We start from the raw sequence: 27,708 nt of genomic DNA on the forward strand, positions 1-27,708 counted from the left end.
GTGACTCCTTGGGTGGGATCTGTGTGGATCAGCACAAGCCTGCTGGACCAGACCCAGACCCGGACAGTCTCACTTCATCTCGCTTGTCTGCTGGGCTGAAAGGCCGCTGACAACTGTGTGATGTGGAATTTCCAGATGGATAAGGAAGCTGGACGAAGAACACCCAGGATCGCCACACCTAGAGAAGTCACTGCTTGTGGTGGCAGCTTGTGGTCTCTTCCTTTTCCCTTTAAAAACATAGTTGAGACAATGCCGTTCATAAAATTTTGTTTCCTGCCTTAAAAAAATTTACCATAGTTTCCATGGCAGTTAACTCTTTATACACATCTTTAAATAACAGCGTAAAATGCCACTGTGTAGCTAAACCTTCATTTCCCGTACCACTTTTCCTCTTAGTGAATAATTCAGCTTTCCACGTTTCAGAATAAGTGCGACATAGTCACATCTTCCGTCATGCCCCTAGACTGGACACTCAGAAGTGGCATTTACTGTTGATGGGGCGTGACGAGGCGTGACCAGGGCGTAATAAGGGCATGATGAGGCGTGATGAGCTGTGAGCGTTTTCAGTCCCTCGCATCACATATGTTGTTAGCATTCCCACCAGTGTTCTCTATGTCATAGTTCCCTTTCTAATTGAGTCTTTTTACGAAAAAAATCGCTAACTTGATAGGTAAAAACATTTTAATCTATATTCCCATGTATTTCACATGTGTGTTTCCTTTTTTGTAGATTCTAGTTTTGTTTTCGTTCATTTATCTTTTGGGATCTTAGTTTCCTTATGAATATTTGAGCTTGTTAATCTGAGCGAGTCTGTTGTAGATACACTTCCCGCTGTCAATCCTGATTTTGTATTTAATCACATCTGCACACCACCTGTGATTTCTTCGTGGCATTTCTAGACCCAGAAAGTCATTGTCCAATATGAACCGACACTCAGATAATCACCAATACTTCCTTCTGGTCATAGGTGGACCTCAGAGATACCACAAGTCAGTTCCAGGCCACCGCAGTGCAGCCAATGTCACAAAAAGTGGCCCCACGAACTTTCTGATCACCCAGGGCATAAAAAGTTATGCTCACACTACACTTAGTTTGGTGTGCTATAGCATTATGTCTAAAAAATATACGTTATTGCTGAAAAATGCCGACCATCCTCTGAGCCTTCAGCGAGGTTTTAATCCTGCTGGTGGAGGGTCGGCCTCGAAGCTGAGCGCTGCTGAAGGCCGGAGTGGCCGTGGCCATTTCTTAATGTAAGATGACAATGAAATTTGCCGCATCTGCTGACTCTTACATTCATGAACGATTTCTCTGTAGCGTGCGAGGCTGTTTGACCGCCTTCTACCCACAGCAGAACTCCTGTCAGCATTGAAGTCAGTCCTCTCAGACCTGCTGCTTCATCAGCTAAGGTTATGTGACATTCAGAGTCCTTTGTTGTCACTTTAGCAACCTTACAGCATTCTCACCAGGGGTAGATTCCACCTCAAGAAACCACTGTCTTTCCTCATCTGTAAGAAGAGCTGCCCCTCCATCCAGGGGTCATCAGGCATGTCCCCATGACCTCCAGCGCAGTGCCTCCCTTCCAGAAGGCTTTCAGTGTCCTTGGCCCAGATCCGCGAGAGGGGTCACTGTCTCCGGCAGCTGTAGCCTTACGGAATGTGTTTCTTAAATAGTAAGACTTGAAATGACTCCTTGGTCCATGGGCCGCAGAATGGATGTTGTGTTAGTGGGCATGACCACCACCTTAATAATGGGCTTAAGATACTCAGTAAACCGTGTTGTAAACAGATGTGCTGTCATCCAGGCTTTTGTTCCATGTGCAGAGCACAGGCAGAGGTCAAGTTAGCAGCGTTCGAAGGGCCCTGGGACTTCCTCACTGGTATCTGAACACTGGCTTCAGCTCAAAGTCCCAGCTGCATGAGCCCCTAGCAGGACAGTCGGCCTGCCCTCTGAAGCTAGGCCCTGATGCTGCTGTCCAGCCGCGAACGTCCCAGGTGGCACCGTCTTCCGATATGGGGCTGTTTGTCTGCATTGGAAACCTGTGGTTTAGCACAGCCGCCTGCATGAGTTCTCTCACTAGACCTTCCTTCCGGATAACTTGGTGCTTCACCTGATGTTATGGACATGGCTTCTCTCCTTAAGCCTCATGAACCAACCTCTGCCGGCTACAAACTTTCCTTCTGTAGCTTCCTCACCTCTCAGCCCTCACAGAACTGAAGAGAGTCTGGGCCTTGCTCTGGAAGAGGCTTTGGCTGAGGGAGCGTGCTGGCTGGTTTGAGCTTCCCTCCAGACCTCTGAAACCTCCTTCCGGTGGCAGTAAGGCTGTCTCACTCTCTTCCCGTCCGTGTGCTCACTGGAGTAGCTTTTGATTTTTTTTTTTTGTATTCACAATGGGGCTGACTGTTTCGCACAAGAGGCCTGGCTTTTGTCCTCTCTCAGCTGTCCACGCGCCCCCCCCCACTCAGCTTAGTCGTTTCTAGGTTTCGATTTAAAGTGACAGACGTGAGACTCTCCCTTTCACTTGAACACCGAGAGGCCACTGCAGGGCTGTTAACCGGCCTTATGTGATCATTGTGTCTCAAGGACCACGGAGGGGCAGAGACGGGGAACGGCCAGTCAGTGGAGCCGCCAAAACCCATGACATCAGTGCATTCAGATCACCGTCCTCTGTGGGCACCATTCGTGACGCCCCAAAACAGTTACACTGGAGTAGTATCGGACATCACTGATCACAGGCACCGTTACAGATGCCACAATAATGAACAAATTGGAAATACCGTGAGCTTGCCTAGTAACCACAGACTCAACGTGAAGAAGTGCTGCTGGAGCAGTGGCACCAAAGGACATGCGAGGTGCAGGGGTCCCACAGACCTCGACCTCAGCACAGGGAAGCACGGCGCAGTGAGCAAGGTCGCCCCCTCCCTCCATGGTGGGATGTGAAGGACACACAGCTCCTAACCTTCGTCAGCTTCCCGAGCGAGCTCAGCGACTGCAAGCTCTCTCACGCCACCAGGCAGCCCCACCAGCTCCCCAGAGCTCATTCTACCTCCCAAAGCATCTCCTCCCTGCTCAGAACTGCCCTCCCCGTCTCTCCACACCAGGTGGCCTCTGGGCCTGCCGTCCACCTGTCCCCTCGCGCTCGCACTGTGGAGCCCCGTGGGCAGCAGTGTGGCCTGCAGGCCGCTCGCTCCTCCGCGCATCTCTGACTCGGGAGGGACAGTGCCTGCCTCCCGGGCGTGGGACTCGTGTGGAGCCCTGAGCAGAGCCTGAGCGAAGGGCGCAGCCCCAGCAGCCCTCAGGGCAGGCGCGGCGTGCAGCAGAGGCGCCGCTTCCCTGTCAGGACCAAGGGAGGCAGTCCTCGTGCGCTCAGTGACCATGTGGTTTTGCTTTCAGGGCCTGGAGAGCGAGTATGAGGAGGAAGGGCAGCTGCTGGGCCAGTTCACCTACGATCAGGAAGGGGAGTCCCTGCAGATGTTCCACGTGCCGGTGAGTCCCTGCACCCTGAGTCGTGGCCCGTACCCCCCCCTCCCCCGCGGGTGTGAGCAGGATCGGTCGACGTTAACAAAACCGCCCAAAGTAGTGCCCGTGGGCCAGCTGGTGAGAAAAGTGAACCTGAACCCCTAGCTTGTGCCCTGGACGATCCTTTTGTAGTATGTATTTTGCTCCCCATAAATGTGTCACGTCCTGAAACTGAAAGTTAGTCTGGGGCTGGTCATGAGCTTTGTGCCCTGTTACAGGTGACTCAGTGCTTGTGGAAAAACTTAAATACCAGCTTGGCTACTTACTCTCAGGCATCATGTTGGGGAAGTGACTGGGTTTGGGGGTGTTCGTATGATAAGTGTGGATTTTTTTCTCCCCTTTGATTTCAGAAAAGACCTGAACGAGCATTCCAAATAGTGGAACTTCGCATTTTTTCTAACTGGGGCCATCCCGAATACACGTGTCTCTATCGGTTCAGAGTACACGGAGAGCCCATCAAGTAAAGATGGGCCACGCCGTTCTTGTACATTTTGTATATACTGGGACAGACCGAAACACTGGATCCTTCCTGAAGGGGCTGAGGGAGTCTCGGCATCACGTCGTCTGTAAATAATCGTCAGTCAGTGCGGGCAGCAGGACCGGGACAGGAAGCAGGCAGCACTGGCCACCGGCAGAACCGTGCCGAGTGCCTGGTGTACAGACGTGCGTGGCCAGAGGCCGTCTCGGAAACGCACCTGAATGTATGGTTCAAAGACACCTACTTTGTTTTGGGGGGGGGGTTGTGTTTAAACATAAAGCTCTTTATATTTGTATTTTCTTGATGTCAGGAACAAAGCAAATGAAGTTACAAGGTTTGAAGTGTTCTTGACGCTTTCAGTGTGGCCCCTTTGAAGGACTTCTGGGGGCAAACATGTTTTATCTTTTCAGTCCAGCACACATTTCTTTCAGGGAGAAACCGTGTCACCAAATTTTAAAGCTCTGAACTCTTTCCCTTAGGGTAGGGCTTTTCCTTTATTCAGTACCGGCATTTACTGGAAGTCACCAGGTGGGAACAAGACTAAAATGGGTTTTTCTGCTAGTTTGCTCTACTTCTTAGAAAGATTTTCAGAGTCTGGAGTCGGCGTGCTAATTTCCATTCAGGAACACGGGAGAGTATTGTTTTGTTGTAGGTTGAAGTGGGTCTGATTGGAAAGGGGACGGTCTGGATCGAAGCCGGCACATAGAGTTCTCAGGTCTCCTCCACGAGGCTCGTCCCATTGGGATCACCCTGGAGTTTTCACCTCTCACTACAAATAGGAACCAAGAAATCCAGCCTTTTGGGTGTTTTCAGGTTTCCCTTTGGATTTTGCTGACAAGCAAGCACTAACGTGCTCCCAGTCTCACGGCGGCTACGCTGTCATCATCCCACGGACGGTATCAGGAGGCGGCAGCGAGGTCAGGTCCCCAGGCCAGGGCGTCCTACAGCAGCACGTCCTGCTGCCTCTGGTTGGCACCTGCCTTCCGTGCGGCCATCGGCCATTGGCACTTAATTCCTGTGACTCTCATTTTGGTTATAATTAATATTTAATATTGAGATTGTTTTACTGAGCAGACTTTATAAATGAGATATCCACGAGGCACTGAAAATGTTATGGATGTTTTAACCTTAAAATTATTTAAGTTTTATTGGGTTAAGACAGCTTCTTGGTGTACCATGAATGTTGTATTTTCAGAAAAAGAAAAAATGACAGTGCTGACTGGTTTTCTGAAGTTTTACGTATATTGCACAACAGTCCTCAAATACACAAAAACTACATAAAGTAGCATTTTTTTCACTCTAGAATTGAAACTAATGCCTATGCAGTTAAGTTGGATACAGTGTACACAGATGTTTCATATATTACAGGATAAATGTATAAATCAAAATTTCCTGTGTAAAACAATTTGGGAGTTGGGTTGGAAATATTTTGAATATTAATTTATTTTTAAAGATGCAAGATAGGACTTTGTGCAATGTATTTTTGTAAATGCTTTTCAAAATATTTGTCTTTGGTAGTGCTTCTTTTGCTGCCACCAAATTGATAAGATGCTATTGAAATGTTTAAATAAAGAGTTTTAATTTTTAAAATGCATGTGCTATTTCAGATGAGTAATAAACAGTATATTTCTTTTCTCCGCTTGCTTTGTTTCTGCCTGGGCCTGTGGGGGAGGGACGACTAGATCTGCATGCTCTTTTCTGCCACATTGTGTGTCACGAGACTCCACGGCACCTGTCCTCAGAGGTCCCCCAGCTTTACCCAGGTCCCTTGCCTTTCCCAGGGCACCTCCTCTGTAGGGAAGTCCGCCTGGACCACAGACTGGAGGAGGAGAAAGTTAGGAAGAGAGGCGGCGGATGTCCTCAGAGGAACATTCCCAGCACGGGACCTTGTTACGACCGGCGGTGGCACCAGCTCGTTTTCCAGCCTGACCCAGGATCTGTGGAACCAGCGCACGTGTATCGAATGCCTGCCGCGTGGAGGGCCCCGAGCTAACGGTCCCTTGGTGAGGCCCTTTCTCCAGGAGCCACGTGGGGGAAGCAGCAGTCCGGAAAGAGGCGGACAAGTGGCTGGAGCCGGCTCCGTCGGGAGGTGACAGCGGAGGCTGGGGACAGGGGCGCCAGGGTCAGGCTCAGGACTGGACAGGCGCCACGGTCGTGGGAGACCGCACAGGCTGCCCAGGCCCCCGCCGCCTCCGCGCCCCGCCCGCTGGCTTTCAAGGACACCCAGTTACCGGGCGTTTTACCCGGGCAGCAGGCGCGTCCCGCCCGTTTTTACACAAAGGACGGCTCGGTCAACACACTTGCTCCAATGATCAACAGCAGCCAGGCGGCCGCGCACTAAAGCGCCTGCTACACTGCTCTGGGTTCTGCCTGCGCACGGACGGGCCCGCGGGTCACCGGTCAGCGGCTCGCGGGCTCCGCGTCCCCTTGCCCCGGGGCCGACAGTGCCACCTGCGCGCCTGCAGGGGGCCTCACGCCGGCCGGGGCTCCGGGCGCTCCCCGAAGGGCGCGGAGCCCGTCCGCCGGGCCTTAACCTCGGAGTCCCCGATCCCGGCCTGGTCAGGACCTGGTTCTGTAATCGCCCAGCGGCGCGCGCGCTCACACCACGTGTGGCCTTTGGGCTGCGAGAGGCCGCGGAAATGGTTAAAACGCTATTTAAAAACCGTTAAATATGTCAATGGCCGCTGAGACCGCAGCCGCTAAGCTGCCGGCCACCCTCCAGGACGCCCTCGGGCAGGAGCGCCCCGCCCTCACGTGCCACCGCCATTGTGGCGTCCGCGCGCCCGCTGCGGCCACGTGACCTCCGGGCGCCCCTGAGCGCTCGAGGTCACGTGCCGTCGGCAGGCCGAACCTTCCGCAGTCACGTGGCATCCCTCTGCAGCCCCACCCCGCGGTCACGTGGCCGCCCGCCGGCGCGCACGCCCCAACTGAGCGCGACTCCTTGCGGGCCACCGTAGAGGACGTCAGGCGGCCGCCGGGACGGAAGCCGCGAGGCGCTGCCGACCGACCGCGCCTGCGACAGCGTCAGCCCTGCGCGGAGCGCCGGCCCGATGGCGGCGGCGGCGATGGCCGAGCAGGAGAGCGCCCGGAACGGCGCCCGCAACCGCGGTGGCGTCCAGCGCGTGGAGGGCAAGCTGCGCGCCAGCGTCGAGAAGGGCGACTACTACGAGGCGCACCAGATGTACCGGACCCTCTTCTTCAGGTAGCCCCGAGCCCGGCCGACGCCTTCCAGGGCTTTCCGCCCGGCCGCCGAGCGCGGCGCCCCGCCCCCTGCCGCCTCCCATTGGCCGCGCCGCGCCGCCCCGCGTCCCGGTTGGCCCGCGCCGCTGCCCGTCGCCGCGGCGGTCGGAGCGGGCGGCCGTGAGGCGNCGCCGCCCCGCGTCCCGGTTGGCCCGCGCCGCTGCCCGTCGCCGCGGCGGTCGGAGCGGGCGGCCGTGAGGCGGCCGGGCGGAGGGCTGCGGACTTGGCCCTGACCCTGGCCGCGGCCCGGGCCTCCCCGTGGGCTCCCCGGCCGGGCCTCCGCTGCAAGTCCGGCGTCTCCCTGTCCCTGAGCGGCCCACTGCCAAGCCCTGTGGCCGGACCCCCGTGGGCGGACCCCCGATGGCCGGGCCGGGCTGCGCAGACTCCCGTTCGGCACGAAACCCCCACGCGCAGGCTCACGTTTCCTCCCACCCAGAGTCGCGGCGTGAGGGTCCAGCGTGTTTCTTTTTCCGTGGCCCTTGCTCTCCCGCACGGCGCTCCGTGACTAACGCGGCTGTTTTCTACCCCCGCGTGTCTTGTCCCAGTGTTGGCCACGTGTGGCTGGGGAGCTGCCGAAACGCGGTGAGTCCGGACGGCGTGGGCTTTGAGGATGCACGGGCTTCGCGTGGGTCCGACGCGAGGGGGAGAGGACCCCAGGAGCCCGCCGGTCCCGGCACGAGTCGTGCCGAGCTCCCGGCCTTTTTACAGTGGGTCCTAGAGAGGCCGGCTTCCCGCGGCCGGCAGTGGGTCACGGCGTTTTGGCTCCCGTGCACCTACTGCTGCGGTTTTTAAATTGTTTTTGTGTGTGTAGGACTGTTCTGTAAATTACACACATTCTGTGATTCTTTAGGGTTCGAGGCAGAAAACGATGGGTCCGCCCGTTCCTAAGGACTTGGGCGTGTGTAAGGTGCCTTAGACCCGGAGAGGGTTTGCTCTGTCTCCTGGGGGCCTTTTCTTGCAGACTGCGGAAGGACGTGCCGTGTGTTGCCGTGATCCTTAGGGCAGGCGGCTCTGGCCTTTGCATCTTTGAGGCTCGATCCAAATCACTATCTTGGGAACTCGGCCCTGCTTTCTGATTTGGTTTGAGTTTACCATTTTGTGTTTGAATTAAACGTGGTTGCCTCGTGGTGCCTCGTGTGCGTCATGGCCCAGAGGACCAGGTAGCACTGACCCGATGGATCTTCAAGGAACAAGCCACATACGTAAGGAGGCACTGAACTCTGACCGCCTTCCGCCTGGCAGCTCAGCCAGCCAGACGTCTGTGTGATGGCAGGTTTTGCAGCGCTGGAGGCGGGGCCTGGTGTTTGCTGTTCCTGGAGATTTGTGCATAAATATGTGCCCCAGTCTGATTAATCAGCAGACCTGTATCTTCCAGAAGCAAACGCAGTGTCCCTGTTGAGAGCCAGTCCTGCAGTCCTTGATGTACGAGCAACGTGACTGTTGATTAGCTTTACAGTGGCGAGTTCCTCTGCCCAGGGTGCGTTTCATAGCGATCTGAGGGGTGGCGATGAACACGCAGGCTCTCCATCTGCCCGGCGTGACCTGGACTCGTGTTCCACCTCGGCTCCATGGCCTGTGATCTGCGGCCCAGGACACCTTGTTGAACCTCTCTCAGCCTTTTCTTCCTCGTGGGTCATTCGGGGTGCTCCTGCAGAGACCTGCCATTGGCCTTGTTGGGGCACACAGTGGACGGGCACTCAGTGGCCGTCGTGGCGCCCAGGAGGCCTCACTGAGATGGCCGGGAGTTGTTCCTTTCCTCCAGGGTGCAGTCCATGGTCAGAACCCTCCACGGGGGTGTAGCTCCTGGGGACGTCAAATTCACCAGATTACATTCACTTTTTAATTTCTTTCTACAAGTAAACGTATACATATACTTAGGTTTAAGTACTTATATAGAAGTACAGCTTGATCAGTTTTGATATGTGTATACACCCAGGAAACTATCACCGATCAAGATATCGAAAATTTGTATCCTCACCAGAAGTTTTCTCATCTTCCTTTATAACCACCGGCAACCCTGCACCCTCTAGAACTGATGAAGGTGGACTCACGTGGCATATCCTCTTTTTACCTGGTATTTTCAATTCACTCAGCATAGTTCTTTTGAGATGCATCCATGTGCGAACCCGTCCGTCTTCATTGCTGGCTGGCAGTCTGTCATATGGCTGGACCACAGCTTGTTTCCCCTTCACGCCCAGGCAGCTGGAGGAGGACGAGACAGAAGGAATTGGGCACAGCCTGGAGAAGTGTGGGCTGCGCGTCCCACGCGATGGGCAGCTGCCGCCTCTTGTGGGAGGCTGAGTGGCCGTGTGGCTCTGTCCCTTTGGTGGTGCTGGAGGCAGTGGGCAGTCACCTTGTCTCTTTCGACCTGTCTTTCTCCACCAGGACGAGGAGGGAGTTCGTTTCCAGGCCTGTTGGCTTATTAGTAATCTGTTAAGTCAGACACTCGCGTGCATTTTTGTGACTGCTTTGCAGGTCCTCTTCACCTCAAGGGGGTTCCTTGACTGGCCAGGCCTGACTTCACTGAAATCCAGTCTTCCTGCCCTCGGGGACTTTCTGAGATCTTTGTTCGTGGTCAGTCGAGTATGGCCCACCCTTGTTAGTCTCTTAAACCGAATGAAGACAGTTTTTTTTTTTTTAGCCGGGCCATCCTGCCACCTGTTGGCAGCTCAGCGGCAGCTCAGCTTGGGCCCATGTGAGACTCGAACCGGCGACCCTGTTGCTCAAGAGCTCGCACTCTTGAGCAAGCTCTTAACCAACCGAGCCACTTGGCTGGCCTGGATGAAGACATTTTTAAAGAAAGCCTCAAGTCACGTATTCTCTGCAAGCCTGTGGATCTGGTGACCTTTTCCTAAAGGAGCATGTCATGTTCTGGGGTGACTGAGCCCAGTGTCACTGAGCATTCGTGAGGTGTTGCTTATCCCTGAGACTTGACGTGCCTCTGTCTTTCTTCACTTGATACACACAATTTTTAAAAATTAAATTTATTGAGGTGACAGTGGTTCATAATAAAGTGTAAATTCCAGGTGTACATTATAATCCGACATCTGTGCGCACTATAGTGAGCTCGCTAGCCTCCTTCTGTCACCTTACATTTGACCCACTTTGCCCCCCACCTGCTTCTGCTGGGGCAGGGGTCGGCAAACTTTTGAGATGGAAGAGCCCCCAGGGGTCAGCAAACAGTGGCTCGTGAGCCTCTGAAGTAAAATTGAAAATAAAAATAAAATTATCATAGTTTCATTTATAAAACTTTTAATGGTGATCACGTAAAAATATATTTATGGCTCTCGAATAATTTTTTTTTTTTAAGATTTTTTTTATTGGGGAATTGGGGAAAGGGGCAGACAAGTTGCTGTCGTTTTGTTCTTCAGTCTAGTTGTGGAGGACGTTGCTTCACTGGCCCAAGTTGGCACCATCATTGCGCTCTTCCCGGGTGAGGCAGATCAGTCACCGGCTTCTGGACAGGCTGCTCACAGCAGCTGCTGGCCGCTCACGCTGGCTGCTGGCTACACTCGGTAGCTTATGGCAACCCACCTGCCGTCGCCGGTGACTCCCAGCAGCCCAGCTCCAGGTTGAGCTGTTGTTCAGCATCTTAGCTGTGGAGGGCAGTGTCACTGGCCCTCATATGTGGGATCCAAACTGGGGCCCTCTGGCGTCCCAAGCCAGCTCTTAACCAACGCACCACTCAGCCGGCCCTCGAATAATTTTTAAATTGTGAGGGACAGGATTGGCTCTTCCAGGGGTCGGCAAACTTTTGAGACAAAACGTACCCAAAGAGCCACCATGTGGCTCATGAGCCACAGTTTGCTGACCCCTGTGCTGGGGTAACCACATTCTGTTCTTCGTATCTGTGAGTTTGGCTTTGTTTTATTTGTTCATTTTATTTCTATATTCCACAGATAAATGAGATCATATAATATTTGTCTTTCTCTGACCTATTTCACTGAGCACAATACCCTCTAGGTACATCCATGCTGTTGCAGATGTCAAGATTCCATTCTTTTTATGACTGAGCAGCACTCTATTGTATAAATGCACCACCTCCTCTGTATCCAGTCGTCTGTTGATGGACACCCAGGTTGCTTCCATGTCTTGACTATTGTGAATAATGCTGCAGTGAACATAGGGGTGCAGGTATCTTTTTGAATTAGTGTTTTGGACTTCCTTGAATAAATACCCAGAAGTGGGATTGCTGGGTCCTAATGTAGTTCTATTTTTAATTTTTTGAGGAACCTCCATACTGTTTTCCATAGTGGCTGCACTAATTTACAGCTTCCATCAGCAGTGCATGAGGGTTCCCTTTTCCCCATGTCTTTGCCAACACTTCTTTCTTTTGTCTTTTTGATGATGGCCATTCTGACAGGTGTAAAGTGACTTATTGTGGTTTTGATTTGCATTTCACTGATAATCAGTGATACTGAGTATGTTTTCGTGTGCTTGTTGTCCATCTCTGTGTCTTCCTTGGGGAAATGCCTATTCAGAACTTCTGCCCATTTTTTAATTGGGATTGTTTTTTTGTTATTGAATTGTATGCGTTCTTTGTGCTTTTTCCATATTAAACCCTTTCAGAAATACCACTTGCAAGTATCTTCTCCCATTTGGTTGGTTGCCTTTTTATTTTGTTGATGGGTTTCTTTGCTCTGCAGAAACATTTTAGTTTGATGGAGTCCCAATTGTCTGTTTTTGTTTCCTTTGCCGTTGGAGTCAAATTTACAGAAACACCACTAAGACCAATGTCAAGAAGCTTCGCGCCTTTGTTTTCTTGTATGCTTTCTTTCCATGCGGAGCTAATTTTTGTGTGTGGTGTCAGTCTAGTTTCATTCTTTTGAAGGTAGCTGTCCAATTTTTTCAACACCACTTACTGAAGAGACTGCCCTTTTTCCATTGTATGTTCTTGGCTCCTTTGTCAAGAATTAGTTGCCCGTCTATATGTGGGTTTTTTCCTGGACTCTCTATTCTGTTCCATTGATCCATGTGTGTGCTTTTCTTCCAATACCGTGCTGTTTTGATTATTGTAGTTTTGTAGTATACTTCAGAGTCGGGAGTGTGATACCTTAGGCTTGGTCCTTTTTTTCTCAAGATTGTTTTGGCTAATGAGGATCTTTTGTGGTTCCATACAAATTTTAGGATGATTTGTTCCAGTTCTGTGAAATATGTCATTGGTATTTTAATAGGGATTGTATTGAATCTATAGATTGCTTTGGGTAGTATGGACATTTTAACAAATTTAATTCTTCAAATCCATGAACACAGAATATCCTTCCATTTCATTGTGTCTTCTTCACTTTCTTTCAACAAGTCTTGTAGTTGTCAGTGTACAGGTTTTTCCACCTCCTTGGTTAGATGTATTCGTAGGTATTTTATTCTTTCTGTTGCTATTGTAAATGGGATTGTTTTCTTCATTGCTCTTTCTGATAATTCGTTTTAGTGCATAGAAACAACTGATTTTTGTACATTGATTTTTGTACCGTGCAACTTCATTCTATTTATTATTTTGCAAATAATGACAGTTTTACTTCTTCATTCCCAATTCAGATGCCTTTATTTCCTTTTCTTGCCCGATTGCTCTGGCCGGGACTTCAATACTATGTGGAATAAAGTGGTGACGGGGACAACCCTGTCTTGTCACTGATCTTAGAGGAAAGGATTTCAGCTTTCACCATTGAGTATGATGCTAGCTGAGGGTTTGTCATATATGGCCTTTATTATGCTGAGGTATGTTTCCTCTATACCACTTTGTTGAGAGTTTTTATCATAAATGGATGTTGGGTTTTGTTTGTGATGTGCTTTTTCTGCATCCATTGAGATGATTATATGATTTTCATCCTTCATACAAGGTCTGACAATTAAGTTCGCGAGCTCATCCTAGAAAAAGTGCCACATGCCTCATTGCTGAATATCACTACGGTCACCTTTGAAGCGCTCCCCTTGGGAAGCTGCACCGACGCCAGCGCCTAGTCCACCCTTCAAAGCAAATTTGGAACTCTTTCTCTGGAATGGCCATCAGAGCTGTCGTCATGTTACCCTTGATGTCCTGAATGTCATCCAAATGTCTTCCTTTCAGTATTTCCTTTATCTTCAGGTAAAGAAAGAAGTCATTGGGGGCCAGGTCAGGTGAGTAGGAAGGGTGTTCCAATTCAGTTATTTGTTTACTGGCTAAAAACTCCCTCACAGACTGTGCCGTGTGAGCTGGTGCATTGTCGTGAGGCAAGAGCCATGGATCGTTGGTGAAAAGTTCAGGTCGTCTAACTTTTTCATGCAGCCTGTTCAGCACTTCCAAATAGTAAACTTGGTTAACTGTTTGTCCAGTTGGTACAAATTCATAATGAATAATCAGTCCCTCTGATGTCAAAAAAGGTTAGCAACATCGTTGCAACAAGTTCTGGAACTTGTCTGACCTATTAATATAGTGAATCACATTGATTTGCATATGGTGAACCATCTTTGCATCCCTGCGATAAATCCCACTTGATTGTGTTATATGATCCTTTTAATGTCATATTCAATTTGTTAGTATTTTGTGGAGGATTTTTGCATCAGAGACATTTTCATCGGAGGTATAGGCCTGTAATTTGGTGTGTGTGTGTGTTGTCTTTGCTTGGTTTTGGCATCAGGGTAATGCTGGCCTCATAAAATGAGTTAGGAAGCATCCCCTTCTCAGTTTGTTCAAAGAGTTTGAGAAGGATCAGTATTAAATCTTTTTTGGTAGATTCACTATTGAAGCCATCTGGTCCTGGAATTTTGTATGTTGGGAGGTTTTTGATTACTGATTCAGTCTTCTTACTACTGATTGATGTGCTCATGTTTTTTATTTTTTATGATTCAATCTAGAAAGATTGTATGATTCTAAGAATTTGTGTATTTCTTCTGCCTTGTCCAGTTTGGTGGCATGTAGCCTTTCACGATCCTTTGTATTTCTTGGCATTCATTGTAACTTCTCCTCCTTCATTTCTGATTTTATTTGAGTCCTCTTTTTTTTCTTTAGTGAGTCTAGCTCAAGATTTGTTCATTGTGTTTATCTTTTCAAAGAACCAGCTCTTCATTTCATTAATTTTTTTCTATTGTCTTTTTAGACTCTATTTAATTTACTTCCGCTCTGATTTTTATTATTTCCTTCCTCCTTCTGACTTCGAGCTTCATTTGTTCTTTTTCTAGTTCCCTAAGGTGTAACATCAGGAATTAAGGGGACATTTTTCTTTTTCTTGAGGTAGGCCTGTATTGCCATAAGCTTCCCTCTTGGTACCTCTTTGGTGTGTCTTACTTTCATTTGTCCTTATGTATCTTTTGTTTATTTCTTTTATTTTTCATTGACTCAGTAGTTCCGTAGGATGTGTCATTTCCACATTTTGTGATTTTTCCAGCTTTCTTCTTGTTAGTTGATTTCTAATTTCATACTGTTGTGGTTGGGAAAGATGCTTGATATTATTTCAGTCTTCTAAATGAATTGAGATTTGTTTTGTCTCCCAACATATGGTCTGTCTTTGAGAATGTTCCATATGCACTTGAGAAGAATGTGTCTTTTGTCGCTTTTGGATGGAAAGTTCTTAAAATACCTGTTAAGTCCATTTGGCCTAATGTGTCATTTAAGGCCAATGTTTTCTTACTGACTTTCTATGTGGATGCTCTGTCCATTGGGGTACGTGGGATGTTAAAATCTGTTACTGTGTTTATTGTCTGTTTCTATCTTTAAGTATGTTAATATTTGAATTATGTATTTTGGTGCTTTTACGTTGGGTGCATATATATATTAATAAATGTTGTTTCTTCTAGACGGATTGTCTCTTTCTCATAAAATGTCCATCTGTCTCTCGTTCTTTTTTTTGTCTTGAAGTCTGTTTTGTCTGATACAAGTACAGATGCACACACGTTCTTCTTGATGCCATTTGCTTGAGTAGCCTCTTCCACACCTTCACTTAGAGCCTGTGTTTGTCTTTGGAGCTGAGATGGGTCACCTGGAGGCAGCATATAGTCGGGTCTTGTATTTTAATTCACCCAGCATTCTGTGCCTTTTGATTGGTGAGTTCAGTCCACTGTTAGGGTGATTATTGATGTATGAGAACATACTATAGCCATTTTACCTTTCGTTTTCTGATGCCTCTGTATCTCTGTTTCTTTCCCCTCATGTTTCTGTATGCTCTTTTAGGTCAGTAGTTTTCTACAATGTTCTTCTGTTACCTCTTTTTGTGTGATTCACGTCTCAGATCTGGATGTTTGTTTTGTGGCTACTATGAGGTTTGTATAACATGTTTCATAGATAAAAGAGTTCTTTCTCTTCTGGTAGCGTCTTATCTTCATTTGCCTATACAAGTTCTGTTCATTTTCTCCCCCTTTTTATATTTTTGCTGTCACAGATTATTTCTTTTTGTGTTGTGTATTTCTTAAAAAGTTGAAGCAGCTGTAGTTACTTTTATTGTTTTTCCCCCCTTTACCCTCTCTGCCATAATTGTTTAGCACCCTATCCTAAATCAAAGTTGTAATTTTCTGCTTCTGCCTGTCTGTCACTTTACTTAAAGTTTTGTATAATTTTGTCTTTTTGTATCAGGTGATGAGCTCCTTTAAACATTTCTTGTAATGGAGGTCTTGTGGTGGTAAATTCCCGCCGTTTTTGTTTGTCTGGGAACATCTTTCTTTCTTCTTCATATCTGAAGGATAACTGCTGGGTAGGGTGTTCTTGGCTGATTGTTTCTGTCCTTCGGTAGTTTGACTATGTCGTCCCACTCTCTCCTGGCCTGCAAGGTTTCTGCTGAGAAATCTGATGATGGCCTAATGGGGTTCCTGTGTAGGTTACTGTCTTTTTTTCCTGGCTGCCTTTAGAACTTTTTGTTATTAACTTTTGACAGTCTTAATATACTGTGTCTTTGCGTTGAGATAATTAGTTGTTCTGTTGGCTTCTTGTACCTGAATTTCCAGCTTCTCCCCTAGATTTGGGAAGTTCTCATTGATTATTTCTTTGACTAGGCCTCTGTTTCTTTTTCTGTCTCTTCTCCTTCTGGGATATCCGTTATCCTATGTCTCCCTTTCTGATGAAGTCAGATAGTTCTTGTAGAGTTCTTTCTTTTTTAAAAACCTTAGTCCTCCTCTTCCACTGGAATCATTTCTGGAATCTGTCTTCCTGGGATCTGCCCCGTTGCCCGTACTGTCTAATGCGTTCACCTCATTTATTGAGCTCTTCAGCGGCAGAATTTCTGTTTGGTTCTTTTCATAGTTTCAGCCTCTCTGGGAGAGGACTCCTTGTGTTCTTTAATGTTACCCCTGAGCTCGCTGAACTGCCTTTCTGAGGTTTCCTGTATCACTGAGTTTCTCCATGACTGCTCTCATTTAGGTCTCAGTCTTCCGTGACTTGGAGTTGGTTTCTAAAGACTGTCCTTTCTCTCTGTGCTGTCGTGTGGCCTCCGTCGTTGGTGCTGCAGGCTGGCCTGTGCGTGTGCTGGTGCATTTGAAGTGGTGAATGTGTCTAACTAGGTGCTGCTGGAACACAAACAGGTCAGCGTGTTGGAAGGTAGAGCTCACTTTTGTCTTCCAGCAGGTGGAGCTCTAGCACAAGCTTGTGTTTCACCTGAGAACTTGGAGGGGTGGGGGTGACTGGGCTGGTGGGAGTCCCCACTGTGTTTGGGTCGCCTGGGCCTCAGGCACCACCACTGTGGTGGTGGGATGCGGCCGGGGGAAGGAGCTGGGTCCTCAGGTGACGGTGTGGCTGCCGCCCCTACCCTTGGCCAGCACGCCCTGCTCCTGGATTGCTGGTGTCGTGTGCGCCATCCGGTGTGCCAGTGCGCTGAGCAGGGCAACCCTTGTCGGGTTATAGATGACCCACTAGTCGTAGGTTTAAGGGGAGGGACGAAGGGTCTTCTCCCTCCACGGTGCCCTTTTGAAAATAAGAGCAAAGCAAACGAATAACTGCACAGACGCGGCGCTGTGGGTGAGGGTGAGCTGCTGCCGTCGGGGGTCATGGGCTGGCAGACGGCACCAGCGCGGGAAGGTGCTGGAGGCTTTTCTGTCCTGCTCCCAGAATTCTGCAGTGCCAAAACAAGCACATGGGTTTTTTCTCATAGCTGCCTGTCTCTATTTCGTATTTTCCAGCTTTTCTTGATCTGTGTGTGCTCAGTGGGGCTGTCACCATTCCCGCCCTCCCGCCTGCCCTCCCCAGGCGCCCCTGCTCTGAGCGGGCCACAGGGGCTGTGTCGAAGCAGCTCCATTATCCCAGGGCTGGTTTACGTCCCTGGGGACTTCTCTTCCTTCATCTGGTTTTCTAAGAGGTTACAGTTGCTGCCTCAGGTAGAAGAGTCGAGTGTGGTGTCACACATAAGCCGAGACAGCTGCTGTGATTGTCACTTAGGTGCGTCCTTGCAGACGGCAACATGGGGCCGAGTGTTCTGCGTGCTTGTTGGGAAAACCGGTGGTGCCAGGTTGTATGTAGGCCTGTCCCACAGGACGGGTCTTAGGATGGCGTGGCTGGTGTGGCTGTGCGTGCGTGTCATTGCGAGCAGAGGCTCTGCACAGCCGCGGGCCAATGGCTGTGTCTCCTGGGGAGCAGGCTCTTCTCCGCGTCCCCCCCTATGTGCAGCCACATAGGCTCCCCCTTGGGGGCCATGTCCAGGCCGGCTGGATCCCCGGCTGCTGGCTGGGATGGGGCTGTTTGGGGTGTGGCTGCAGAGCCTTTTTGAGGGAAAGGCCTGGGTGTGGTGAGCAGAGCCGAGCAGCCAGCTGTGGGCATTCTCGCCTGACCAGTTGGTCCAGCCCCGGACACGAGGCAGGCGCAGCGGCCAGCACTGGTGTTCACGGTGCTGCCCTCTGTGTCTTGCTTGTTTGGTTCCTTCTGGCCCGGGGCGCATGAGCCATTCACGGTTGTGACCCTTTCTGATGGTCACTGAGGTCAGTGTATGCCCGTGAGTTAAGTGCCCTGGGCAGCGCCTGTGGCTGCAGTAGCCCTGAGCCAGCCTTTGGGAAGCTGTCCCGCCAGCTGACACTCTCAGGTCCAGCTCTGCTCCCCTGGACGCACACTGCCCTCCCTGTCCCGTGCAGTTACTTGCCAGGCTCTGGCCGCTCTGTGCCCATCCTGCCGCAGCTCAGGAAGCCAGCTGTCCCCGCTCCTGTGCTTTGTAAGAAAAGCATTCAGAGCGGGAGGGTGGTGCCGGTCAGAGGGCTGACGGTGCCCACCCAGGCCTCTACCTCCCATGGGAAGTGAGGAGCACAGGGTGCAGGGCATGCCGAAAGAGTCGGCGCGTTCACAATGATACTGTCCCCCAGAAAGACTCGGTCCTGGAGCTTCTGCTGTCTGCTGTCCCCAGCGTGCAGTTCTGACCTTTGGTTGCCCCGCCCTTCCTGCAGCACCTGCCGCCATGGCAAGGCCTGTCGTACCGATGGGAGCCGCCCCCAGCCTTCCGTCGGTCCAGGAACCACTGCTTCTGGCCCTTGGCCTATAAGGGTGCCGGGTGTGCTGGGCCCCCAGGCCTGAGTCCCTGACAGTAGGGACTCCATGCAGGTCAGCGGCGGCTGAGTCAGGGGATGTCCTCGCGTGGCACCGTTGTTGGCAGAGGTGCGTGTGTGTCATCGTGCTTGCTGTAGAGGCTTTCACGGTGTCTGTTGCATTCGGCCTCCCACGCCGCAGCTTCCGGGCTCGGTAGGGACCCTGAGAGGGTGCGTTAGACTGGGGACGCAGCGCAGCGTCGTGTCCTGGGCAGTGAGCCTGACCGCTGCCCCGCTCTTGCAGGTACATGTCACAGAGCAAGCACATGGAGGCCCGGGAGCTCATGTGCTCGGGAGCCCTGCTGTTCTTCAGCCATGGCCAGGTGAGCAGCCGGTGTGTCCTGGGGTCTCCTGCTTGGGACCTGGGGCTTGGAACAGGAGTGTCCAGGCAGAGGCCTCGTGGGCAACCGTGGGCTGTCCTGGGTGCTGGCCACTCTGTCCGCAGCTGGGAGGGTGTCCTTGAGCCCTGGCGCCCCCGGCACTGTCTGCGGCTGGGGCTCTGCAGGTCTGGGCCGGAAGTGTCACTTGGGCTGCGCTGCTGGTGACCTTGGCGCCCAGAATGGTGTTCCTACGTTGGTCTGTCATGAATGTCTGCCCGTAGCCAGAGCAGCCCCACAGCTTCGCCCTGTGTCCCGAGCACAGAGCTGTGTCGGTAACCGTGTCATCTCATCTGTTTCCACTTCCGCAGCAAAACAGTGCTGCGGACCTGTCCATGCTGGTGCTGGAGTCCCTGGAGAAGGCGGACGTGGGCGTGGCCGATGAGCTCCTGGGTGAGGCTTCGTCCTGCGCTGGGGACAGTTTCAGAGCTGGTCTCTCACTGAGCGATCTCACACACAGACACACACACACACTCTCTCTCTCTCTCTCTCTCGCTCTCTCTCTCATACTGTGCTGCTGTCACAGGCCTGCCCCTTGGGGGAGCCCTTCTCGTGAGCCCCCCCGCTGCAGAGTCCCAGGAGGGTCCTGCTGTGGTCTGTGCCATGGCTGGGGGAGGAGGGTACATGGAAGGGTCGTGGCCGCCCGCTCTGCGGCCGAACCAAGGTCAGTGGGGGTGGCCCTGAACAGCACTGGCCTCATGGGGACACACCAGGACATCACCAGCTGCTTTTCAGCTTTTTTTTTTTAAGTGAAATAACTGTTTTCATGTAAGTGCTTTCAGATACACTGGGAAGAACTGAAGCAGTAGCGTGTCCCTTTGGGTCTGTTCGTGTTGTTTTTAGAAAACCTGGCTAAACTGTTTGGCTTGATGGATCCCAACTCTCCGGAGCGCGTGGCCTTTGTGTCCAGAGCCCTGAAGTGGTCCAGTGGCGGCTCGGGGAAACTGGGCCACCCCCGGCTGCACCAGCTGCTGGCCCTCACCCTGTGGAAAGGTAGCTGCACGCTGCGCTGCCGGCCCGGCCACGAGGACGGGCTTTGCGCTGCCGGCCTGAGTGTAACCGCCGGCTCTGCTGTTCACCCTCTCTTGATGAAGTCAACTTGCTCAGAGGAGAAGCATCTGTGTAGGGAGGCCAGGGCAGGGTGGCGCGCTGGGCCCGGGCCTCCCTTCTCTCTCCGTGTAGGTCAGGGCCCCATTGGCCATTTCTCGTGGCTCAGCTAATGCAGACGTTGCAGTGGGAGTGCCGGCGGCCCAGCTGGGTGGCGTAACCGGCCCCGGGAGCTGTCTCACTGGACTTGGGGCCTGAGGGGGGCGGGATACTTGTGGGGCGCTGGCCTGTAGCTGTTGACAGGCTCCTGTCCCCCCTGCAGAGCAGAACTACTGTGAGTCCCGGTACCACTTCCTGCACTCGGCGGATGGAGAGGGCTGCGCCAACATGCTGGTGGAGTACTCCACCGCCCGGGGCTTCCGCAGCGAGGTGGACATGTTCGTGGCCCAGGCCGTCCTGCAGTAGGTGCCCCATGCTCGCCCTGGCGGTCCTCCTCAAGTGGCTCCCCGGGTTCCAGGATCCCCCGGCCTGAGGTCACCCGGCGCCCATGCGGCCTGCACGGTGCTGCCCCAGTTGGCCCCTCACTCCCATGAGCCACTGCAGGGCCGAGGCACCTGGGAAGCTTCAGCTGAGCAGCGTGACGTCAGCGTTCTTCTGTTGCCATTGGTGTTTTCATCTTGTTTCCCCCCGTTATCTGCCGGGCAACTACTTTTTGTAGGACTCGCAGGTTTGCTAGGTTTCCAGCAGTGTCTTGGAGCTGTGTTGTCTTCCCACGTGTTTTTTGCATCTAAGCACTTCACTACATGGGCACTGCCACCAGCATTTCATTCCCACTGGACCCTGGGCCTGTTCCCTGAGGCCTCCTCCTCCTGTGTCCTCTTTTCAACAGACAGTTTAGCTTGGAAATAGTGAGACATAGAGCAGGGGCTGTGCAGTGAGCCCAGGCTTCAGCCTGTGCACCTCCTAGAGGGGACCCCGTCTCAGCCTGGAGAAGTTTTTTCCCTCTCACAGACGCTTTCCTGTGCTGGCCGGGCACTGGGATTTGTGCCAGGCGGTGGGGTGCAGACGCCTGCCGTGTCTCCCAGCACCTTAACTTCCGAGCTCCAACATTAAAACTGAACTCTCTGCCCCTGGCTGTGGCATTTGGCACAGACATTTTCTCTGGACCGAACTGGCCAGCCCCTTTCTCACAGGTCTGTCTCTGTGCTTTAACAGAGCATGGCCACGGCCCACACCTCAGCCAGGGCCAGCTGCGTGCGGGACGGCCTCGCGGGGCCTCACGCCCCTGAGATCCCTAACGCATACAGCAGGTATGCGGAGAACCCCACCATTTCACCTTGGGCACGTCACCTTGCCAAGCTTAATTGTCCTCCCCGTAGGTCGTGACCCTGCTCGCTGGGCCCCCAGCGAGTCAGAGCACCCCCTGCCTGCAGCGCCGCACAGGCACACGGCCTGGGGCAGGTCACAGGTGCGCACGCGTGCCGGCTGCTGACCACCGTGTCCGCTCACCAGGGGGTTCTTGTCTACAGGTTTCTCTGTTTGAAAAACAAGAGCAGTGCGTCCGTGGTCTTCACGACGTACACGCAGAAGCACCCGTCCATCGAGAACGGGCCTCCTTTCGTTCAGCCATTGCTCAATTTTATCTGGTTTCTGCTGTTGGCCGTAGACGGGTGAGCATTTGTGTATGGATAGGGGTGTGAGCGTGGGCTTAGTGTGTGTGTGTTGGGGGGGGGTGTATGTAGGGGTGTGAGTGGGTGTGATGGGGGGGGGGTGCCAGTTTCCTGTCCGGCTTGCTTGGGGTCCGATAAGAACTGACGCCCTGGTGCCGTTCCAGGGGCAAGCTGACAGTGTTCACTGTGCTGTGTGAGCAGTACCAGCCGTCCCTGCGGCGGGACCCCATGTACAACGAGGTGAGGCTGGCGGAGCCTGGGCGGGGGTGGGGTGCAGGCGGAGGCCCCAGGGCGCCCCTCCTCAGCTGCACCCACACCTGTCTCTTCCAGTATCTAGACAGAATAGGACAGCTGTTCTTCGGTGTACCACCCAAGCAGACGTCTTCCTACGGAGGCTTGCTCGGTAAGGCCGGGGGCTGGGCCACATGGGGGCACGGGCGGGCCAGGCCCCCATCTCTGTCCACCCCCAGACCCTCCTCACGCCATTCCCAAGCAGCCCTGTCGCTGCCTGGTGAATCGTCACCCTGGGCTCCCTCTCACTGGCCACAGAAAGGCCAGGTCTCTCTTTCTTTTGCTTTTTTTACTGTGGTAAAATACAAACAACGTAAAATTGCCCATTTGAACCGTTTTAAGTGTCCAGTTCAGGGGCATTAACCCCACGCGTGTTGTGTGGCTGTCCCCACCGTCCATCTTCACTTTTCCATCTTCCCAAACTGAGACTCTGTCCCCATGAAACACTAACCCCCTCGCCTTCCCCAGCCCTGGGCACCCACCATCTACTTCCTGTCTCTGAGTCTCACTCCTCTAGGTCCTCGTATCAGTGGGGTCACACAGTGTGTGTGCTTTGTGACTGGCTGATTTCATCAGCAGTGTCCTCAGGGTCCATCCACGCTGCAGCAGGTGACAGAATTCCTTCCTTTCTAAGGCTGAGTAACGTCCACCGTGTGGCTGGACCCCATTTGTCTGTCACTCACCCGTCGGTGGACACGGGGCTGCTCCCGCCTCCTAGCGACTGTGCCCAATGCTGCCGTGGACGTGGGGTGCAGGGATCTCTGAGACCCCGCTTCCTGTTCTTTCGGGCGCAGACCCAGAGGTGGGATCGCCGGGTCACATGGTGGTTGTGTTTAATTATTTGAGGACCCTCCACACTGTTCCCACGGCAGCGGCACCGTTTCACGTGCCCCCTGTGTGCACAGGGTTCCATTTCTCCACGTCCTCGGTGGCACTTGTTTCTGGCGCTTTGGTTTCAGCCATCCCCGTGGGTGTGTGGTGGCCTCACTGTGGCCGTTGTCCCCCTCTTCCTCGTGCCTGGGGTGGCGAGCACCTCGTCATGGGCTCCTTGGCCGTTCTTGAATCTGTACGTCTGTTCAAGTCATTTGCCTATTTTTTGAATTGGGTTTGTTTCAGGAGTTCTCTCTACATACTGGATTTTAATCCCTCATCAGATATATAATTTACAAATATTTTCTCCCATTCTGTATGGTGCCTTTTTTTCTCTAAGACTTCATTTTTTTTAAAGCAGTTTTAGGTTCAGAGAAAATTGAGAGGAAGGTACAGTGCTTTCCTGCATGCTGCTTGCCCCATGCACGCACAGCCCCCCATTAGCGACACCCCCACCAAGTGGTGTGCTTGTTACCGTGGAACCCACACTGACACCTCATCACCCAGAGCCCACAGTTGACATTGGTGTTGCACATTCTGTGGGTTTGGACAGATGTACAGTCACACGTGGCCTGGTGACAGTGTCATACAGAGGAGTTTCCTGCCCTAAATATGCTCTGTGCTCCCCTGCGTGCACCTTCCCCACCCCCAGTGTCTTTTTACTCTGTTGAGTGTCTTTTGATGCAAAAATTTTAAAGTTTTCATGAAATCCAGTTTGTCCGTTTTTTCTTTTGTTACTTGTGCCTTTGGTGTCATATCCAAGAATTCATTGCCTCCAATGTCATGAAGCTTTTGCCCTGTTTCCCTCTTAACAGTTTTATAGTTTTCAGTCTTACATTCAAATCTTCAAAACATTTTGAGTTATTTTTTTGTACAGGGTATGTGAGAGTCCAACTTCACTCTTTCCATGTGGAAATCCAGTGTTCTCAACACTATGCCTTGAAAAGCCTGTCCTTTCCCCATTGAATGTTCTTGGCATTCTTTTCAAAAGCCATTTGACCAGATGTGTGACGGTTTATTTCCGGGCTCTCTATTCTCTTCTATATGCCTGTTCTCTGTGTGTCTCTTTATGCCAATACACACCATTGTGATTACTGTAGCTTTGTAATAAGTTTTGAATTCAGGAAGTATGAGTCCTTCAGCTTTGTTCTTTTTCAAGATTGTTTTGGCTATTTGGGGTCCCTGGAGGTTCCATATGAATTTTAGGATGAAGTTTTTTTGCAAAAAAGGTCATTGGGATTTTGAGAGGGATTGCATTGAATCTGTAGATCACGTTAGGCAGTATTGACATTTGAATGGTTTTTAAGTCTCCCAATCCATGAACATGGAATGTTTCCATTTTCTTACGTTGTCTTTCAGCGATGTTTTGTTTTCACTGTGCAGTCTTTCACCACCTTTATTAACTCTAAAATAGTTTGTTTTTGATGCTATTGTAACTGGAATTATCCTTGTAAATCCCTTTCAGGCTGTTCAATGTGTATAGAAATGCAGCTGATTTTTGCTTGTTGGTTTTGTATCCTGCAGCTTTGCTGACTTTATTAGTCCTAACAGCTCTTACATGGAATCTTCAGGGGTTTTTTACATATACTACCATGTTATCTGTAAACAGAGATAATTTTACCTCTCCGTTTCCAATTTGGATGCCTTTCATTTCTTTCTCTTGCCTGATTGCTGCTCTGGCTAGGACTTCAGTACAGTAGTGGGTAACGGGTGACAGTGGGAATCCTCATCTTGGTCCTGATCTTAGAGGAAAGCTTTGGCTCATCACCATTGAGGATGCTGTTGCTGTGGATTTTTCATATGTGACTTTTATCATGTGGTCGTTTCCTTCTAGTCCTAGTTTGTTGCATGCCTTTATGAAAGAGTGTTGGATTTTGTCACATGCTCTTTGTGCATCAGTCGAAATGATCGTGGTCCCACCCCACCCCCCTTATTCTGTTAATGTAGTATGTTATATTGATAATTTTCACATGTGGGAACATGGTTGCATTCCAGGAATAAATCCTACTTGGTTGTGATGTATAATCCTTTTAATATGCAGCTGAATTCTGTTTGCTAGTATTTTGTTGAGGATTTTTGCATCGATATTCATCAGGGATGTTGGTCTGTAGTTTCTTTTTCTTTCAGTGTCTCGCCTGACTTGGGCATCAGGGTTATGCTGGCCCCATCGATGAGGTGGGAAGTTTCCCTCCTTTCAGTTTTATGCAAAAGCCTGAGAAGGATCCGTGGTAGTTCTCTGTAAGTGCTTAGTCCAGGGCCTTTCTTTTTTGGGAGATGTTTGGTTGCTGATTCAGCCTCTGTACTCACTGCAGGTCTGTTCAGATTGTGTGTTTCTTTGTAAGTTGGTCTTGGCGGGTGTTGGAGGCCAGGTTTCTGAGCCAGTGCTTCCCCACAGCCTGCTCCGCCTGGCGCAGTCTCAGGCTCCCCCCGCCCCGCCCTTGCCGTCTCGTGTGCCGCCCGCCTGCTCTTGAGTTCTGACGTGAACTTGTACCCTCCACCCAGGCCGGGACCAGCACAGCCCTTCACTGAAGGTGGTTTGTGTAATCCTTAGTGTTTTATGTTTTGTTACGAGCAGGATAATTGTAGTTCACAGACACGCACCCGGCACCTCCTCGCAGGGCCCGGCTTCCTTCTGGAGGTGATTTTGCAAATACACAGTACGTGCCGCGCGCATGGGCTGCCCCTTGATTTTCTGGCGCTGCCACTGGGCTGCTCCAGGTGACATGGCAGCAGGCCCCCGTGGGGCTGGTTCCACAGAGCTTGGTACAGTCGGTGCCGCCTGCCCCAGAGTCCAGATGGCGCCCGGTGGAAAGGCCTTCCTGTCCCTGAGAACTAAAGGCTCTTGGCCCAATCTGGGTGTTTGCTTGTTCACGTAGCTGTCCACACCCCACCAGCCGCCCTGCGCGCGTCCCCAGCACACCCACCCAGCCTCTGCAGGGTGTCCATCGTGTTGGGCATGGGCTCCCGACGTCCCTCCTGGTCAGTGTGCTAACCACCCTGCTCATGACTTTCGGTCAGAACCTGCGTGTCGCTTTCCCGCAGGTGTGTATGTGGGCCTGAGTGAAATGGCAGCACGGGGCTTCTACCCGCACAGCCGTGCCCATGTGTTGTGATCCCTTGTGGCTTAAGGGGCGTTTAAACTTTGATTTTGTGTTGACATTATAGTTGCTCTTGGGATAAAAATTGGGTAAATCAAAAAGAAAGGTGTCAGTGGTGACAGCACCCCATAGGACAGCAGTTAGCATTCTGTGTGTGCTCCTTGAAACTGGTGTGTGAGTTCCTGTAATGCTGAGGTCACACGCGTGTGCTTCGTAGGCCTCCCCCTGGTCTTCCGTGACATTGTTCTGGTGACAGCTCTTCAGACTTCTCTGGGGTGGCTGTGCCATGTCCCCACTGATGGGCACCTTGGGCCTTTTCCCCCGTCGTCAAGACCCGCCGTGAACACCCCGCATGTGCCTTTGTGCCCTCGTGGGATTCCTTTGGGGAGACTGAAGCTGTGGGGTCCCTGGGTCACTGAGCGTGTCAAGGGGGCCCTGCCGGCCGCTGTGGCCCCTGACGCGCATTTGCTTCCAGGGAACCTTCTCAGCAGCCTCATGGGCTCCTCGGAGCAGGAGGGCGAGGACAGTCAGGACGACAGCAGCCCCATTGAGCTCGACTGACGCCGCCCGCCTGGACCTGCATGACGACGCCCTGGGGCGCGGTGGGCGGGCTGGCAGCTGGCCTGGCCCGGCCGCGGGTCCTGAGGCTGCCGTGCTTGGTCGGCGTGTTTGTGCGCCCCAGCCGAGGGCCGTGTGGCCCTGCCGTGCGCCTCAGCTCGACCCATAATAAAGCACAGGCTCGTGCCACCACCCTTTCCCAGTCCTCTGTCTCTGGTTTGCTTTGGGGGGCTGTGGGCTCCCAGGCCCATCCCAGACGGCTTGGGGAGCGGCTGCCCTCAGGCTGACCCCACATAAAGGTCCTGCGGTGGCCCGGCCCCAGTGTCCTGGAGAGTGCCTGGGCGCCACCCTGTGCCAAATCCCGGGAGCCATGCCTGCTGCCGAGCACACGGCACGTGCACTGGCGTCTTGCAAAGGGAGCTGCAGGGCTGCCCACCTTCGTGATGCAATATTTATTTCACTGGGCGAGACCCTCTGACCCGACGTTCTAGGTTTTCACCAAATACCCAGTCCAGGAACAAGCTCCTCTGTCCTGTTTCACTGATGCTACGTCAGACGTTCCCAGGATACTTACAGGAGGGGACACACTTTATTTTTTCACACTTAAAATAAGTTGTAGATGAATACAGTGGTCATGCATGGGAAGGAGTGACGTATGCAATTCTGTTTACTGTAAAAATGGAGTTTAAAAGGTTTGTGTTAATTGTTAAGTTTAAATAAATCCTTTATACTGGGCTTTGCAGCACTGGTCCTTTCTGAGTGAGCTCCTGGGGCCGTCTGAAGGGCCTGTGAGCCCCAGCCAGGGGACCGGGCGCTGTGACCTAGGTGGCAGCACTGGGCGTGGCCCCTTCCACGTGGACGTGCCCGGTCAGCACAGTGACCAGCCTGTGGGGGTGCGTGTCCCGCCTGGTTTGGGAAATCCTGCCAATCATAACACTGTTCTCCTTTCTTTAAAGTGTCGTCAGTTTCCTGGGTAGCACCCGTGGGTGCGTGCACACGACACGGGCAGGCGCACGTGACGCACATGCCAAGTAGGTGCCTGCACCTCTAGGGTAAGGGTGGGTCTGAGAGAGGGGTGGGGGGAGGGGTGGGGGGCCGGC

At 52.0% G+C, this 27,708-nt stretch overlaps 2 protein-coding genes across 3 annotated transcripts in view; both read left to right on the plus strand.

The window, feature by feature from the left end:
• Positions 1–5,629, plus strand: part of SUN1 (Sad1 and UNC84 domain containing 1) — a 50,676-nt gene extending 45,047 nt beyond the window's left edge. Inside the window, exons 21-22 of the mRNA XM_019637416.1 lie at positions 3,274–3,483; positions 3,867–5,629. Coding sequence (XP_019492961.1) covers positions 3,274–3,483; positions 3,867–3,980 — 324 coding nt within the window. The 3' untranslated portion in view covers positions 3,981–5,629. The remainder of the gene's footprint in view (positions 1–3,273; positions 3,484–3,866) is intronic.
• A 1,326-nt stretch (positions 5,630–6,955) lies between these two features.
• Positions 6,956–27,343, plus strand: GET4 (guided entry of tail-anchored proteins factor 4). 2 transcript variants are annotated; one of them, XM_019637472.1, is made up of 9 exons: positions 6,956–7,196; positions 18,942–19,020; positions 19,386–19,467; positions 19,918–20,067; positions 20,444–20,582; positions 21,651–21,791; positions 21,956–22,031; positions 22,122–22,194; positions 26,526–27,343. In XM_019637472.1, the coding sequence occupies exons 1-9, from the start codon at positions 7,045–7,047 to the stop codon at positions 26,609–26,611; spliced, it is 978 nt and encodes a 325-aa protein (XP_019493017.1). In that variant the 5' UTR covers positions 6,956–7,044; the 3' UTR covers positions 26,612–27,343. The 2 variants fall into 2 exon arrangements, with proteins under 2 accessions (XP_019493017.1, XP_019493018.1); XM_019637473.1 differs by lacking the exon at positions 6,956–7,196 and adding an exon at positions 7,404–7,816.
• Positions 27,344–27,708: the final 365 nt, after the last annotated feature.

The sequence above is a fragment of the Hipposideros armiger genome, unplaced genomic scaffold (genome assembly GCF_001890085.2).
Source record: "Hipposideros armiger isolate ML-2016 unplaced genomic scaffold, ASM189008v1 scaffold_33, whole genome shotgun sequence".
Taxonomy (NCBI): domain Eukaryota; kingdom Metazoa; phylum Chordata; class Mammalia; order Chiroptera; family Hipposideridae; genus Hipposideros; species Hipposideros armiger.

What these genes read in the sequence shown, in the direction of transcription:
- GET4 (XM_019637472.1), top strand. Translation starts at nt 7,045, where the DNA reads ATGGCGGCGGCGGCGATGGCCGAGCAGGAGAGCGCCCGGAACGGCGCC. An exon ending in TACCGGACCCTCTTCTTCAG is followed by an intron (nt 7,197 to 18,941) that starts GTAGCCCCGAGC and finishes CCGCTCTTGCAG; the next exon opens with GTACATGTCACAGAGCAAGC. An exon ending in GGCCCTCACCCTGTGGAAAG is followed by an intron (nt 20,068 to 20,443) that starts GTAGCTGCACGC and finishes TCCCCCCTGCAG; the next exon opens with AGCAGAACTACTGTGAGTCC.